The sequence below is a fragment of the Crocuta crocuta genome, unplaced genomic scaffold, assembly GCF_008692635.1.
Source record: "Crocuta crocuta isolate KB4526 unplaced genomic scaffold, BGI_CrCroc_1.0 scaffold274, whole genome shotgun sequence".
Classification (NCBI taxonomy): Eukaryota; Metazoa; Chordata; class Mammalia; order Carnivora; family Hyaenidae; genus Crocuta; species Crocuta crocuta.
In genome coordinates this window covers 1753531-1770759 of record NW_027530222.1, presented here as the reverse complement: position 1 = coordinate 1770759, position 17229 = coordinate 1753531, and the positions used below count along the sequence as shown (strand labels likewise).

Here is a 17229-nt window from a genome sequence, read left to right as displayed (position 1 = left end):
AGAGCCCAGGGAGATGTGGTGGGCAGGAAGGCCCAGCATCCCAGCTACCTAACTTGCTAGCTGCTCATTCTGCTCAGCCTGCTGACCAGACGTGATTGTGAGACTGGGAGCTTCCGTCAGGAAGAGCCCATGTGTTAATCTAAAGAGAACTGGGCTGGCAGGGTGCCGGACAGCATTTACTTCACTGCAGCTTTCTCAAAAGCAAGTTTGGAACTGGTGGTTGTTGGCATTGATGAATTGCTATGTACCCACAAAAATGTGATTTCCAAACCTGGCTAGGATTTGGAAACCATGCCTAGGAAACATATAGAAACATAAAATACATATTTCAGGGTCCTCCTGAAGACTTATCAAAAAAAACTCCCTGGAATTTTTATTGCTAGGCCTATTTTGAAAAATTTCCCACTGGACAAGAGCCCAAGCCTAGTTATAGTGTATTTGAGTTCACCTGCTTGTTCGGTAGACTGTAGGCTCTCTGAGGGCAGAAAGCATGTCCTTGTTCTGTTATCAAAGCACCAGGCCCAGAATTTACGTGACACTCAGGACATTGAAGGAATGATTGCATATGTTACGCTTGTCATCAACTTCCCAGGTAAACCAGCTACATTCTCTAACATCTTGTAGAAGTAATTTTTTTTTTTAATGTGACTATGTTTACATTTTAAATTAGTCCTCAGAGGTGAAAGGCCAGCACATTACTGAAAGCCCATTTATCTAGTACACTGCACTCACCTCTAAGTCATTACCCCAGGGAAGCCCTTTGCATTAGGGCAATGATATCAGCATCATGTATAAATACTAATCTATAGTGTGGCCATCACTCTTCTTAGAAGTCAAGAGGTTGATAGTGATAGAGTAGGCTAAGCTCATTGAAGCTTGACGGTTTGTGTGATAATTACTAGGTAAATAGTTTATATATGACCAATTTTCTAATAGGATTCTACTTAGAATTAATTTTTTTTTTTAATTTCTAGGTATGTGTCACTCTTAGTTGAACTGAATTTCAGATTTAAAAGGAAATCTTGCTTCATTCAGATCCCCTTTCACTGCCATATTGTTTTGGAAAACTCTAGTGTTCCATGCAATTATATTGGTTTCAGTTTTATTTAACTAGAACCTGATGACTATTACTGGAATATAATCGTAATTTAAATATTGCTGATTCTTCAGTTTGTTAATTTTTCATGCATAAGACGACTTGGGGACCTTTTCTGAATTTAAGACTACATATAATGACTAGTATGAACAAAAGTTAAAGGGTAAAACTGTCCACACGTTAAATATAAACAATGTAGTGAACTGTGCAGCAAAGCATTTGTTGTAGGGAATGAAACAAGCCAAAATAACATTTGGCAGGAGATCTAATTCTGTTTTAGCCATTTTAATTATATTTCTTTAGATAAAGATAACGGATTATATAAAGTTTAGGGAACTTCCAACATTGCTTAACTGTATATGTTGAAATTACATATGATTATTTCACATTTAATATCTGAAGGTGGAGTCATTATAAATTTTCAGATTTTGCTGAGCAGCCCTGTAACTATTCCAACATATTCATTATAAATGCTGTTCTGGAGCAGAAAGAAACTAAAGAACTATTGGGTCTGTGTTTACTCAAGAAGAAATAAGCAGCTTTTGGGATGAGCTATGGTTTTGCAATATAATGAATGGAATTTATATTTTTAAAATCAGTTTTTAGTATAGCTTTTTGCTATTTCTGATTGGTCAGAGTTAATGAGGGAAACTATCCTCCCCTTTTGTAGTTTTAAAACATTTCGCATCTCAGAATTCCTTGAAGCCTGGATAACTAAAGGAAAATGTGGATAACTAGGGATTTGAGCAAATTTTGAAAGGCTAATCTATAAAAAGCAGATTTACCACCTTCAGCATAACTCTAGATGGAAGGAGGCAGGTCAATGGAGAGAAGTTACACCGAGATTTTAGAGTCAGTTTTAGATGGAGCTTGTTAATAAACTATTCACAACAATAAGTTGTCATAAGGACGTGTAGTGAATATGCTGGGTGTTTTAAAGAAAGGTCAAAACTTGTCAGGAATATTTTACAGGAAGAGAAGAAAACCTAAACTAAATCAACACTAAATGGCCATTTGAAATATGAGTATCTATAAACCTAATTTCTTCTCCATTCTTGATCTCATTTGTGAGGTGTGATGCCTGCTGTGGGAAGAGATTGTGTTAACAAGTATATTGATGGCTGAGCACACCAACAGAAGTTTAACCCACTCTCTCTTCTTATTTTAATTGTATTTTTATCTATCAATTAATGGGTTTATGTTCACCTTCTTAGCAATGTTACTGTGTCTTTTTTTTTTTTTTTTTAAATAAAAGGAAGAAATATAAACCATTCGTACCACCAGTATTGTAGAACTCTTATATTCAGGCATCGGAAGCAGGGGGCAAGGTATCAGAATTCATCATGTCACAGTGGCCTTGCTCCATCCCTTTTATTCTTTGATCTCTGCAGCCCTGTTGCCCTGATGACAGATCATCCTGAAATGGGAAGTGCTGACCTATCAGAAATAAATAGCCGGAAATTATTCTAACAAATGACTAAAAAATATAAATTCCATTATAAACTCCTAACTCATACCCCCCACACAAAAATATGAATCAAATTAATGCTGTGTTTTGAAAGTCACTTATGGCTGAATTTGGGCTAGTAGCAATGTCTTTTTTGCTGTTACCTGTGCTCAACCATAATTCTTGGCAAAGGTCGCACAATTTTGTTTTTGGAATAAGGTCAGCAGCATACCCTCTGTTGCTGTACTGCTAACTGAACTTCCAAAATGAAGCTCATAGCCAAGAAGAAAGTTAAAGCAGAAAAGATACAGTAAATGAAAAATTAGCAATAAGACTATAAAAACGAAGCCCATTATTTCAAGGACTACTTATTGCTAAGTAAGTTTTAAGACACTGAGTTCTCATTTCTTGGCCACAGTGTATTAATATATGTAATACTTGAAATTTTAAATATGACGTTCCTAGGTCATATGTAATGGGCATTGCAGTCCATTAAAAAGGACAAATAAGGCAGCATTGTTCCATGCCTTAAATTTCTCAGCCTTCTTTGTAGCCTGGGTCTTCCGTATGTTAATCCCCAATTTATATTTGGTTGGTGAAATGTCATCAAGCTTAATTTTTCCCTCCAAATACTTTATGCATTTTCAACCATTTTTTTTTATGAATGACTAACTTGGGCATGTTGGCAATAACAGAACTGTTGTGTCCGTCAGGCACTGTTTCATTCTGTCCCCGTGGGTCTTGGCCAAGGAGACAACTGCAGAGAATGCCAGAGCCCTTTTGAGCACTTCATTGGTCCCAGTATTTGAGGCCACGTCAGCTATTTCAGGTTTAAAAACTCCTGTGTATCGCCTTCAGCCTTTATTTTAAAACTGGCATAAAAACAAAATTATCAAGGGAGCCTACTCCATGAAATGCTTTCCTTGCCCTAGAAATGCTCAGTAAAACTGAGGCTAACCATGACTCTGGCTCCCCAGTGTGGAAGAACTAACACGTAAACCAGATCCTACTTCAGTCTGCATCCTCTTCCATACGTTGAACTTCTAAATGAGCTGCTGTGTGCATGATATATTTAGTTTCATTTAAACTAAATAACAGCAACTTAATAGAAAGTATAAAATAAGCTCTTTCTATACTCAAGGCATCTACGGCGTGTTGAGAGCAAGTCTGATAAACACTTGACTGAGAAGAGTTCTCCTGTGAAGTGCTGTTTTGGGGAAGGACAATAAAGCCTGCCGCTTGCGTACGGGCACCGCCTTCTCACATCTGGTTGGGAAGCACTTCATGAGATGTGGGATTAACACGGTCCCTCCAGGGGTTCTGCGGCACAAGAACTGAAGCAAAGGGGAGATGTAGCAACTCGCTACATGCCTCAGCGGTTACAGCAGCTAAACTGGGGTGAAGGGCCCATCGCTTTTCAGCCCTTCTGCCTGACAGGTTGATAAGAAAGTGTTGACTAAAGCTTTTCAGTTCTTTTTAATTTATGGCCACAGTGTTTCCTCCCATCTTGGGTGATTGTTGAAAAAGGATAGTGAGGACTTTGTGATATTGTTTGTGGGAGCTTCATGTAGATATCAAGATCCGTGTAACTTGGACAACCTTTTTGAAGTAACTTGGGCATCAGGAACTGAATGACCATCATGCGTGGCGTTTCCAGGTAGTTACAGCTTCACCGCAGTCAATCGTTAGAATAAAAAATCTTCAAGTATGATAGGCAATGGCTTAAGTTCCCAGATGTGCACCAAGTATCATGTTTATGAGTGTTCTGTTTCACAGGAGGGAGTGTTTCACCTCTAAATGAAAAGGTGACTATGAAGTTGTCCATTTGTGACCAGTATAGGTGCATTTAGGCCTGTGTGCAATTGAAGCTGCTGTTCTGAAAAATGAAATATTGAACTGAGGCCTTCATTGTACATTCTCAGAAACACAACGAAAAAGGATGGATCTGGATTTCAAGTGTTGTTGATGCTATTGGCTTAGACATGTTCCCTTTATTGGGTCTGTTTTGCAACCCTAAATTTGAGCCTGAAGAATTTCTCCATATAAATGTCTTAAGTATTGCAGTGGCACATCCATCACCTTTTTGCTTTTGAATTACAAAGATAACCTTAAGATATGAGCCTTATACTGGGCAATGTGATGCATACACAGAAAGGGTGAGCCTCCTTAGTGATGAAATCAGCCAGTGCCCAAGAGGAAAGTAATAGGCAGAAAGGATAGAGTTGATGAAAAAATTGATTCTTTTCCATTAAACTGTACGTGATGTGTTTTTATGAAGCAGGCATTGGCTGAAATAAATATTTTTTCAACTACAAAGAGATTGAGAGGGAGAGGAAAAGTATGTAAGCGATCAGGGGATAAATATGTGTCTTATTCCATTACCTTCTCAAATAATGAGAAAGTTCAAAAGCATTCCATTGTAGTTACTTCAAATGTTTAATTGGCCTTTAGTGCTATTACAGCTTTTTAATGTTAATGATGGCCTTATTTTTATTTTAAAGTACATTTGGACTTCATGTGTCATTATTTTCTCAATTCTAAAAGTTGTGTTGCTTATTTTCAGGTTTACCAAAGATGCAGGTCATTAAGAACTATGCCGGGACACCACCCCCAGCTCTTCATGAAGGACCCCCCTTACATATCCAGGCAGGGGATACCGTTGAACTTCTGAGAGGAGATGCACACAGTCTGTTTTGGCAGGTACTACCTAAATTACAGTGTTGGTTTTTGCCTTACTCGATGATTTATTACTGCTCAAAGAATACAGCTCTTGTCTTTAGGAATTGACTGCATGCTTTCAGCTTCAGAAATTTTACAAGATGTGGAGAAAATTATCTTGTATTAGCCTTCCTCCTATTTACCAATGCCAAAGCGGCAGCAAACATTAGAACGCTAAAGAAAAACAGGATCAGTGCTGTGGATCATAATTACCGTTTTTATTAAAAATTCATACTTTGCCAGAACATTTTTTCCAAACCTAGGACCTATGGGTGTGATCTAATTTGCATTGCTTTAACATATTAACAGTTCATTTCAGGGGAACTACCTAATTAGCTTGCCAGTGGCCATTTCTGGGCCACACTTGATTTGTGCTGAGCCACAGAAATACCTGAGGTTCTCAGAGGTGCTCTGGGCATAATTCATGAAACGTATGAAATGTGAAAAGTAAGTGAGCATGTTGATGTTTGCTGGAGATGAAATCTCTCTTGTCCGGTAAGCCTATATTGGGTTTAAGAATTGTGTTAACTGAGGAAAATATGGTGTAGTGTTAAGATTTGTTAAAGCTAGATCGTAGGACATTGCTATTTACTAAAGTATTCTCTCTTTTCATGTGTGTGTTAGAAATATTTCCCAACAAAATTAAAGAGTTGGTTAAAAATCTGTTGTGTGCTGAGGGAAAGGGGTGTGGGCTCAACAGGAAGATTAGCACATAAGTAAAATTTGGTTAGGAGGAGAGACAGAGAGAGTAGAGAAGGACTGATGGATACTAATCTCTTGTGAACTTGTATAAATGATGGCTATTTTGTTTGCTTAAAACTATTTTATGGACTGCCATCTTGTTATAGATGAATGCCCCTAGATTGAACATTTATCTTCAACCACTGTAGCCAATGCTGTGGCCAATGACTTTTTCAAAACTCCACCCTTAATATCTTACCCCTCGCCATACCTCATCCTTCCCCAAAAAGGAAGACAGAATGTCAGACTGAAATTCTACTAACTCTTCAGTCCAGTCCTGCACATTCCACCCCAGAAACATACCTACATGTGTACCTATAAGGTTTCTTTTATTCAAGACTAACTTTTCTTCTTGGGTTTTTCATCCCACATTTCATCAGCTGGCTCTTAATTCCTGCATTTTCAACTTAATTCTCTGCACCAGCTCCTTTTCTATGGCAAATAAATATACTCATGCTCCTCCCATCTTAAAATACATTTACTCAACTTCTGCCTGATTATGTTAGTGTCCCTCCTCCCTTCTCAAAACTAAGCTTCAGGGTGCCTGGGTGGCTCAGTTGGTCAAGCATCCAACTTCTGCTCAGGTCATGATCTCGTGGTTTGTGAGTTTGAGCCCCGCATCAGGTTCTGTGCTGACAGCTCAGAGTGTGGAGCCTGTTTTAGATTCTGTGTCTCCCTCTCTCTCTGCCCCTCCCCTGCTCATGCTCATGCTCATGCTCATGCTCTGTCTGTCTCTGTCTCTCTCTTTCAAAAATAAATAAATAAATTTTTTTGAAAGCTAAGCTTCTTGAGAGAGTAGCCTAACTCAGTGTCTCCTTCCTTCTGCCCTATTTATAATGTAATCTGCTACAGAAACTACTTCTACTTGAGTTACTAATACCACTTAAAAAAATAGTGTTGCAATATATATAATCTGCACTTATTTAAAGCCTACAGTTTGATACGTTTGTGAAACTGTCACTGATCAAGATGATAAAAATCAGCCCACAAAGTTTTTGTGTGCCCCTTTATAATTTCTCCTTCATGCCTCTGCCCATTGTCCTTCCTCAGTCCCCAGGCAAGTATTGTTCTGTCCTCAGACTATGAGTTTGCATTTTTAAAATGTTATATAGTACATCATATAGTTCATTCTTTTTTGTATGGCTTCTTTCAACATCATTATTTTGAGATTAAACCATGTTGCTTTGTGTAATGATCATTTTTATTTTAAAAAGTTTTTAATGTTTACTTATTTTTGAGACAGAGAGAGAGAAAGCAGGGAGAGGCAGAGAGAGAAGAGACACAAATCCAAAGCAGGTTCCAGGCTCTGAGCTGTCAGCACAGTGCCTGGCATGGGGTTCGAACTTGCGAGCTGTGAGATCATGACCTGAGCCAAAGTCCGATGCTTAACCCACTGAACCACCGAGGCACCCCAATAGTTCTTAATTTTTAAAAATCACCTTATTGGTTGTATGATTGGCATACAAAAAGCTATACGTATTTAATGTAAGCAACTTGAGAAGCTTGGAAATAAGTATAAATCCTTGAAGCTATCACCACGATTGATGCCATAAACCTATCCTTCACCTCCAAAAGTTTCACCCTGCCCTCTTTATTTTTGTGATAAGAATACTTACCATCTAGCCACTTAGCAAATTTTTTAAGTATATAAAGCGGTATTATTAAATACAGGACTGTTCTGTGCAGTGGATCTCTAGGACTTATTCATCTTGCCTAACTTAAATTTTGTGTCCTTGGACTCAAATTATCAACTCCACTTTCCAACAGCCCCTGGCAACCACCATTCTGTTCTTTATTTTTATGAGTTTGACTATTATAGATTCTTCATGTAGACATAGCTAAGACATGGAAGTATCCTAATGTCCTCAGTAGATTAATGGGTAAAGAAACTGTGGTGTGTATGCACACTGGGATATTATTTGACTTCCAAAAGAAGAAAATCCTGCCATTTGTAAAATCTTGGAAGAACTTGAAGGACATTATGCTAAGTGAATGAGGTTTTTGTTTTTTTTTAATTGCTTGTTATTATGCCCTGTATGGATATAGCACAATTTATTTATCCTTTAGTTTATTGATGGAATTTCGGGTTATTACCAGTTTTTGGCTATAACAAATAAAGCTTCTATGAACTTTTAAATGTAAGTCTTTGTATGGACATATGGTCTTATTTTCAGGTAAATACTAAAAGGGGAATGGGTAGATCATATGTCTTCTTTTTTCTAGTTTTGGCTCTTCTGGATTCTTTGTATTTCATATGAGTTTTAGACACATCTTGTCGATTTCACCAATACAAGCTTGCCAGGATTTTGATTCAGATTGTGTTGAATTATAGATCAGTATGAGAAAACTGACATCTTAAGAATTTTGAGTCTTCTGACCGTTGAATATGGTATATCTCATTTATTTAGGTCTTTGATTTCTCAGCAATGTTTTATAGTTGTCAGAGTGAAGGATAGGCACATCTTTTATCATATTTATCTCTATTTCATATTTTATTTGATACTGTTGCAAATGGTGGTTTTAAAGTTTCAATTTTTATTTATTGCTAGTATAGAAATAGTTTATTTTTGTAAATTGATCTTTATCCTGCAACCTTGTTAATCTCACAGGAAATTTTTTCTATAGATTCTACCAGATTTTTTAAATAGAGATAATCATGGTGTCAGTGAATAAACACAGTTTTATTTCTTCTTTTGCAAACTGGATGCTTTCTATTTCTTTTTCTTGCCTTGTGACAATGGTTACAGTCTCCAAGAAAATGTTGATTAGATTCATGGAAAAAGTACATAGTTGCTTCATTCCTGATTTAGGGCCAGGCGTGGGGGGCGTGGCGAAGCATTAAGTTCTTTACCATTAGCCATGATGTTATTTGTAGTTTTTTGTAAATATGCTCTGTCAAGTTGAAGATGTTTCATGCTAGGCCTAGTTTGTTGAAAAAAAAATTGTTTTTGTATGTTTTTATTATTTCTGAGAGAGAGAGAAAGAGAGACAGCATGAACAGGGGAGGGTCAGAGAGCGAGGGAGATACAGAATCTGAAAGAGGCTCCAGGCTCTGAGCTAGCTGTCAGCACAGAGCCTGACGTGGGGCTCAAACCTATGAACTGTGAGATCATGACATGAGCCGAAGTCGGACGCTTAACCGACTGAGCCACCCAGGCAACCCCCAAAAAATTTTTTTTAAATCAGTAATTCATGTTGTATTTTGCTAAATGTTCTTTCTGCATCAATTGAGATAATTTTATCATTTTTAAGCTTATTAATATGGTGAATCAATGATTGATTTTCAAATGTCAAACCAATCTTGCTTTCCTGAGATAAACCCCAACTAGTAATGATATATTGTCCTTTTTCTATATTGTTTTATTTTCTTGTAATGTCTTTGTCCAGGTTTGGTAATAGTTTAACACTTGAAAAATAGAGTCAGCATTATTTTTTCCTAAAGTGTTTTGTAGAATTGATATTATCAGGGAAGCTATCCAGGCCTAGAGTTTCCTTTGTAGGAAGATATTTTTTTTCAATTACAAATTCAGTTTCCTTAGTAAATATATGTCTGTGTTGGTTATCTATTTCTTTTTGAGTGAGCTTTGGTAGTTTTTGTGTAGAATCTATAGTGATGTCACCTCTCATTTCTGACATAGGTAATTTCTGTCTTTGCTTTTTTCCCCCTGGTCAGTCTATTTCATTGGTTATGAATTTTATTGATCTTCTACAATGAGGTTTTGTTTCATTGGTTCTATTATTTTTTAGTTTCCTATTTCATTGATATCTTCTCTATTCCTTATTACTTCTTATTTTGGGTTTAATTTGTTCTTATTTTTCTAGTTTTTTTTCTAAGGTACTCATTGGTTTGAGAACTCTGTTTTCTAATATAGGCATTTAGTGCTGTAAATTTCTAAGTACTACTTTTTCTGCTTCCTAAAAATTTTGGTATGTGTTGTATTTTCATTTTAGTTCATCTTGAAATACTTTCTAGTATTTCCTTACTTTTTCATTTTCTTTTTCTATATAGAAGTGCTTTATTTAATTTTCACATATTTATGGACTTCCCAGATATATTTCTGTTTTTAATTTTTAGTTTAATTCCATATCTTAACAGAGCACAGTTTGTAAGACTTGAATAGTTTTCAGTTTATTAGGAATTGTTTTATGATCCAGAATATGGTATATCTTGATAAATGTTCTGTGTACGCTTGAAAAGAATGTGTTTTCTGCTTTTTTGAATAATGGGTGGCTTAAGATGTTCTACAAATGCCAATTAAGTCAAAGTAATTGATACTCTTGTTCAAATATTCCATATCCTTCTTTTTTGAGAGAGAAAGTGAGAGAGAGAGCACGCATTTGAGCAGGGGGTGGAGGATTGGGAGAGAAGAGGGAGAGGGAGAGAAAGAATCCCAAGCAGGCTCTGACCTGTCATTACAGAAATGGATGTGGGGCTCAATCTCACGAACTGTGAGATCATGACCTGAGCCAAAACCAGAGTCAGACACTTAAGTGACAGAGCCCCAGAAGAACCTCAAATGTTCTGTATCCTTAACAATTAAGAGCATCACCATCCAATCCATTACCTTCCTAAATTAAGGTCTGAAATCTTTGTATATTCTCCACTCCTTCATCTCTCTCATCCCTTTGCACATCTCTTTTTATCATCAAATGCTTCTCGTTGTACCTTCTAAATCACTCTCAGTGCATTTCTTCCTCTCCATCTCCATTGTCACAGCCTGGTTTTTACTCTAATCAACTGCTACATGACATCTGAGATCACCTCCTAACTGATCTCCTCCCCTCCGGGCTTCATCTACTGTAGTCATCCTGCATCCCACAGCAAAGCTCAGATGGGATTACATATAATTCCTTGTTAAAGTCTTGCAGTGTCTTGCGTCTGACCATGTAAAATTCACATTTCTTAACCTAAATGGAGGCATTTGTGAATAAACACAGCTTAATCAGAAATAATATGGTTTTAAAAGAAACAGTAGAGTGTACTTTTTAAGAACTTGGACTCAGACAAGAATTCCTAGGTTCAAATTCCAGCTCTGCCAGGTTCCTACGTGTACGATTTTGGGCAATATTTAACCTCACAGTGCCTCAATTCACTCATTTATAAAATGGGGATAATAACAGTATTCATTTTATAGGATTTCCTTTAGCACTCTTTGTGTTAATATATTTATATAAGTCTAGACTGTACTTTGTACCTAAAAAATGTATAAAGAACATTAGTTGTCAGTGCTATTGTCATTATTATAATAAGAAAGGAATAAATAAGAGGGAATTCTGTCCACTAGCAATAGGAATAAATGGATAGATAGGACAGGAAGGGTTACACAAAGGAAACTCCATGTGAACTGGTGTAGAGAGAGACACAGGTGTGTAGGAATGATCAAGAACACAAAGCATGTGGGTTTCTTGTAGGCAGCATATAGTTGGGTCATGTTTTTGATCTATTCACAATCTCTTATCTTTAGGGTGCATTTAGACCATTGCCATTCAAAATGGTTATTGAAATATTGGATTAACACCTAATTATTCATTATTCTTTTTTATTTGTTGCTTTTTGTTATGTGTTTCCCTTTTTTGCCTTCTAATCTTTTTCTGTCTTTGGTGGTTTGAACTGATCATCTTACATGATTGTGTTTTCTTTCTTAGCATATCAGTTACACTTTTTTTTTAAAGTATATCAGTTATACTTTAAAAAAATTTTTTTTTATTAGTGCTTTCCCTAGAGGTTACTATATACAATTACAACTAATCCAAGTCTAGTTTCAAATAGCACTATACCGCATCCTTGGTAGTGTGAGTGCCTTGTAAATAACAAAGTAATCCAAATTCCTCCCTCCTGTCCCTTGTATCATTGCTGTCATTCATGTCACATATATGCAAACATACATAGCATATAGATACATACATATTAGGTATGTAATATGGAAGCCTGTATAGATATGAGCATATATAATTGAATACATTTCCACTATTCTTTTGAACAAACTGTTTAATTGATCTGTTAGATCAATTAAAAATAAAAAGTAAAATTTTTATTTTACCTTCACTTATTTTTTCTTTGATAATCTCCCTTTCTTTAAGTAGATCCAAGTTTCTGACCAATATTATTTTCATTCTAAGAAGCATCTTTGAATATTTCTTGCAAAGCAGAAATTCCTGCAATTTTTGTTTGCCTGCCAAGGTCTTTATTTGTTCACTTTTGAGGAAGAATTTTGTAAGGTAGAGAATTCTATGTTGGTGGGCTTTTTTTTTCTCTCTCAACCTTAAATATTTCACATCACTCTCTTCTTGCCTGCATGATTTCCGAGGAGAAGTCTATACATCTTTGTTCCTTTATAGGTAAGATGTTTTTGTTATTGCTTGTCTGGCTTCTTTGAGGACTGGTTCTTTACCTTTGAGTTTCTGTAGCTTAAAACTGATATGCTCAGGTGGGATTTTTGACATTTATCCTGCTTACTGTCCTCTGGACTTCCTGAATCTTGGGTCTGGTGTCTGACATTAATTTGAGCAAATCTCAGTCATTATTGTTTCAGGTATTTCTTCTCTTTGTTTCTTCTTCTTCTGATATGCCCATTACATACCTATTACATCTTTTGTAGTTGTATCCAGTTCTTTTAATATTCTGTTGTTTTTCTCAGTTTCTTCTTCCCTGTTTCTCACTTTGACAGTTACTATTGAGATAAATAATCTCAAGGTCAGAGATTCTTTGCTTGGCTATGTCCATTCTGCTAATAAGCCTATATGAGGCATTCTTCGTTTCTGTTAGTGTTCTTGTTTTGTTTGTTTTGTTTTGTTTTATTCCTGGCTTTTGTTTTTGGTTCTTAGGTTTTCTACCTCTCCGCTCACATTGCCCATATATTCTTACATCATGTCCTCTTTCTCCATTAGAGGCCATAACATACTAATTATGTTTGTTTTGAATTGCCAATCTGATAATTCTAACATTCCTGCATGTCTGCTTCAGATGCTTTCTATGTCTTTTCATATTGTGTTTTTTTCCTGTTGGTGTTCCTTGTTATTTTTTCTTGATAGCCAGACATGATGTGCTGGGTGAAAGGAGCTGTTGTGTAGAGGACTTAGGGATGTGGTGGTGAGATGCAGGGGGAGGGGAGGTATTCTGTGCTCCTATGGATAGGTCTTAGTCTTTTAGTGAGCCTATGCCTCTAGAAAGTGAACTTCACAAGTGTTGTTTCTCCCTGTGATGGTGGGACAGGATGGCTAGAGTGAGCTAGAGTTGAGTGTCTCCTTTCCCCAGGTCAGTTAGATGCCATAGTATCCCAGCAGATCAGGCTTTCCTTAACTAGTTTCTCCTGAGGGCAAGTCTTATTAAGGAGAGCAAAGTGCTTTTTCCCCTTTGCCAGAGCTGAGAGGGTTTTTCTCCTGTATTTACTATAGGAATCTAACTGAGCTCCTAAGTGTAGTCTTAAAATATTGTGGGGTTCCCCTATGGCTGGAATTTTAACTCTCAGAGCTGTGAGCACTGAGCCTCCAGCAGCTTGTTAGTACAAGTTAAGGTTTTCCTACCCCAGTACTGGCTTTGGATCCCACAGCAGTTTCTGCTCCTGAGTCTCTGCTTTGGTGAGCTGTGACTTCATGTATTCACATGTCTGTGGTGAGCTGTGACTCCATGTATTCAACTGTCTGTCTCTCCAGTCCTGGGGACTGATGTTTGTCCTGTGTCCTCTCCTCTCTTAGGGATCTAAGAAGAATTGTTGATTTTTTTTTCAATCTTTTCAGCCTTTTACTTGTTAGGGCAGAGTGTTGACTTGTACACTCCTTAGGTGGAAGCCCAGTGTTCTTTTTAGTAAATTGTATTGTCGCCAATTCTTTTTAAACCATAAGAAAGACATTATTATTTGTCATTTCCTCTCAGAAGGAAATGGAAGCATAAAGTTTTTCTGGTTTGATGGTATAATGGCTTTGGAAACTCTCAGGAAAATTGTAAGAGAAATGAGACCATTGGATGACGAAGTGCATGCATTTTGTTGAGAGGAAGATGTCTGATAGGAACAAGTACAGAGTAAAACAATTAGCACATTTATTTCAGATCAGCAAATATATATTGACTCTCAACTATCTAGTCACTAGTCAGACACTGCTCACACTTCAGTTATCAACTCCAATTATTGGTTTGACATTATGTCTCCTGTCTTTAGAAGATCCATTCATGCTTGCTGGGGGCTAACAGTATGTTTGAATTTTCAGAGATAAGCTAAAAGTTCATCTAATATTTTCAACAAGGATGTAGCATGAGTTGGATTGTCTTATGTTTACTTATAAGCCATCAAAGGATTTTTTTAGCAAGATTCTTTTTTTTCTTTTTTTAAATGTTTTTTATTTATTTCGGAGAGAGAGAGAGAGAGACAGCATGAGCAGGGGAGGGTCGGAGAGAGAGGGAGATACAGAATCTGAAGCAGGCTCCAGGCTCTGAGCTAGCCATCAGCACAGAGCCCGACGTGGGGCTCGACCCCACAAACCATGTGATCATGACCTGAGCCGAAGTTGGATGCTCAACCAACTGAGCCACCCAGGTGCCCCTAGCCAACAGATTCTTATTTAATCAACAGTTTCTTAGTGAAAGGAGCAGTGGCACTCTGGGAAAACCCAATTCAGGTCATGCATCTCTAGTTAACTCACTGTATAGCTTGCGTCAAGTTACTCCATCACTGTGTGGCTTAGGTTCTTCATTTGTTACATGATAGGGGCTGGCCCAGAGCATTGATTACCACTCTGAGTCATCTGGGGGCTTTGCAATAATGTCAAGACACAGCCCCACTTCCAGAAATTGGGGTATGTTTGGTTTAGGTTGAATCCAACAATGAGTAGTTTCTATAGAACCTTTGGTAAATTTAATGTAAGCCACTGACCAGGGTGATCCAGTTGATTCCATGAAGTTATGGCATTCCCATCTTAATCTTTGGTCATTGGTAGGAAACCAGATTATTAAGGATAACTGTAAGATAAGGTGTTACAGTGAACTCAATACTTAGTGTCTGATAGTTACCAAATAAAGGGAACATTTTCAAAGAATTAGCATACAGTTAAAATATACTTGAACAAACTTCGTACTGAACTTGACAGAAGAGTTTTCTTTAACTCAAAAAGGTACTTCACATCTTGCCATCTCTAAGCTATCATGATAAAGTCAGCTTTTGTTTTATAGATTGTACATATGGAAGGTACATGTAGGGACCTGGTCTAAATGTACACGTACTGGCATGATTTAGAATGACATGTTTTAAAAATTGCTGAACAAAAATCTTTACTCCTTTTTGGGTCTAAATGTGTAAAGAATACTGCTGGTTTGATCCTTTGAAGGCCTGAGAGTTTGTAGGCGTGCTTACAGTGGACCCATGTATGTCAATTTGTCAGTATTCATATTCAAAGAAATAAGGACTTTATGGTTTGCGTCCTAAAGGATGGGACTTCTGCACTGGGGGTGTGTGTGTGTGTATACATATTATGTGTGTATGCATGCGCGCGTGTACACACACGTATTGGTTTGGTCTCATTTGAGGTTGTTCAAAATTAGCACCAGAATAGCAAATTGTTTTTCTTTCCTGTGTTAGAATTTAGGAAAATGTAGCTCATTTTGCTGAGTATTAGTTCCTCTGACTCTGCCATCTCTTGGCAGCATGACCTTAAATAGATTACCCTCAGTTTTCTCATCTGTAAAATGCATACAGAATAAAACAAATAATATATGAAAGAGGTCTAGTCAAGTGCTTACTAAACAATAATTCCTATTATCCATCCATCCAGATACTGATAAAATGCTTACTGTGTCTCTGACTTTGTGTTTTGTTCTGGGATGATCACGAAAAAAGGTTTCTAATCTTGTGGTTTAATGACCCCAGGGAGGGATAAAAGCTCAGGATGGTGATGCACCTGGTTTCCATATTGAGTTGTATATTAACGGTTTGTAATCATATTGTTACAAATATATGTAAAGTTAAAACTGTAGGTAACAATCTGGATTAGTTATGTTACAGTGGCTTTGCATTTGAATTTCAGAAATGTCTTTTGTACTAGTTAAGTGCTTTGGCGTATTTGGAAATTTTCAAGAAATTATGCTTTTTAAAGTAAACTGTTTTCTCTGTTTTTGAAGTGAGTCGCTTCACTCATTAGTGTAGAAAGTCGGATTTTATTGTAGACTGTCATGTTTCTACATACTCTATATCCAGAGAATACAAATTATCCTCTACTATCAGGAACTTTCTATGAATAGCTATTATAGTCTGGTCTGTATTATTATTATAACAACAGTAATTTCTAATGCTATCGAACTGAGTGGGTATCTGCATTTTCATTATAACTTCTTTCAAACAAAGAGTTGACAATTGAGCTGTAAAAATACTCTGTTCAGTCTTTGCATTGAAGGGATTCATTCTGGCAGCTTTTTCTTGTTGTCTTTGTTGTCATCTTTCTCCTTCCTTGAAAGTTCTATAAAATTATCTTCAAGTGAAATGAATGTAAAGTAGGAAATTGGCCATTTAGAGTACGTTGCCACTGCAGGTGTGAGGCGCAGTTTTCACAGAGAGTAACGACATAGGGAACCATTCTGATCATGTCACTGGACTGATGATAAACCTGTTGCTCTAAGTCATTGGAGTATGTGATAATAAGGACTTAATGACCAAGGAGAGCTTCCTTCATGCTGAAAAGAGACTGTTCCTATTAGAAGTTTTAGTTTCCATGTGAGAGATACTGATTATACTTATCAGAGAGGGAGAGAGGGCAAGAGAAAGAAACAAGCAAATGTAAAATCATGCGGTGCCATCTATGGGTTTTGTTTTTAGAATTTTTTTTTTTTTTTTACAATAGAGAGTTTTATGTGTTTTCTTCTTAGAGCATATGAAACAATGAGGATCCTGTGCTTTATCATGGGGTTTTATTTGCTCCTTTGTCATTTATGAATACCCAAATGTTCCATAGGGAGAATTTTGTAAGCTAATTGGAACTAAAAGGCAATTATAAGCAGTAGAACTGTAATCAGTGTGCCAAAAATATATATTTTTATCCACAATGAAAGTTAAATAACCTAGAAAATAGTTGTGATACTTCACACTTACAAATCATGCATCTACATGATCTTTATTCTAAGAAGTGAAAATGTTTTTACACGCATTCTGATTAATTCACAGAAATCTCCATGAAGAGGGTAAATTAGAATTGTGGTTTTAAAGGGCCAGATTTGTCATCGTCTATGTAAGATGGCATTTGTAGA

At 36.8% G+C, this 17229-nt stretch overlaps 1 protein-coding gene across 1 annotated transcript in view; it reads left to right on the top strand.

Moving 5' to 3' along the window:
• The window catches only part of VAV3 (vav guanine nucleotide exchange factor 3), a 349649-nt gene that overhangs the window by 279765 nt on the left and 52655 nt on the right, over positions 1–17229 (top strand). Inside the window, exon 20 of the mRNA XM_077765552.1 lies at positions 5107–5243. Coding sequence (XP_077621678.1) covers positions 5107–5243 — 137 coding nt within the window. The remainder of the gene's footprint in view (positions 1–5106; positions 5244–17229) is intronic.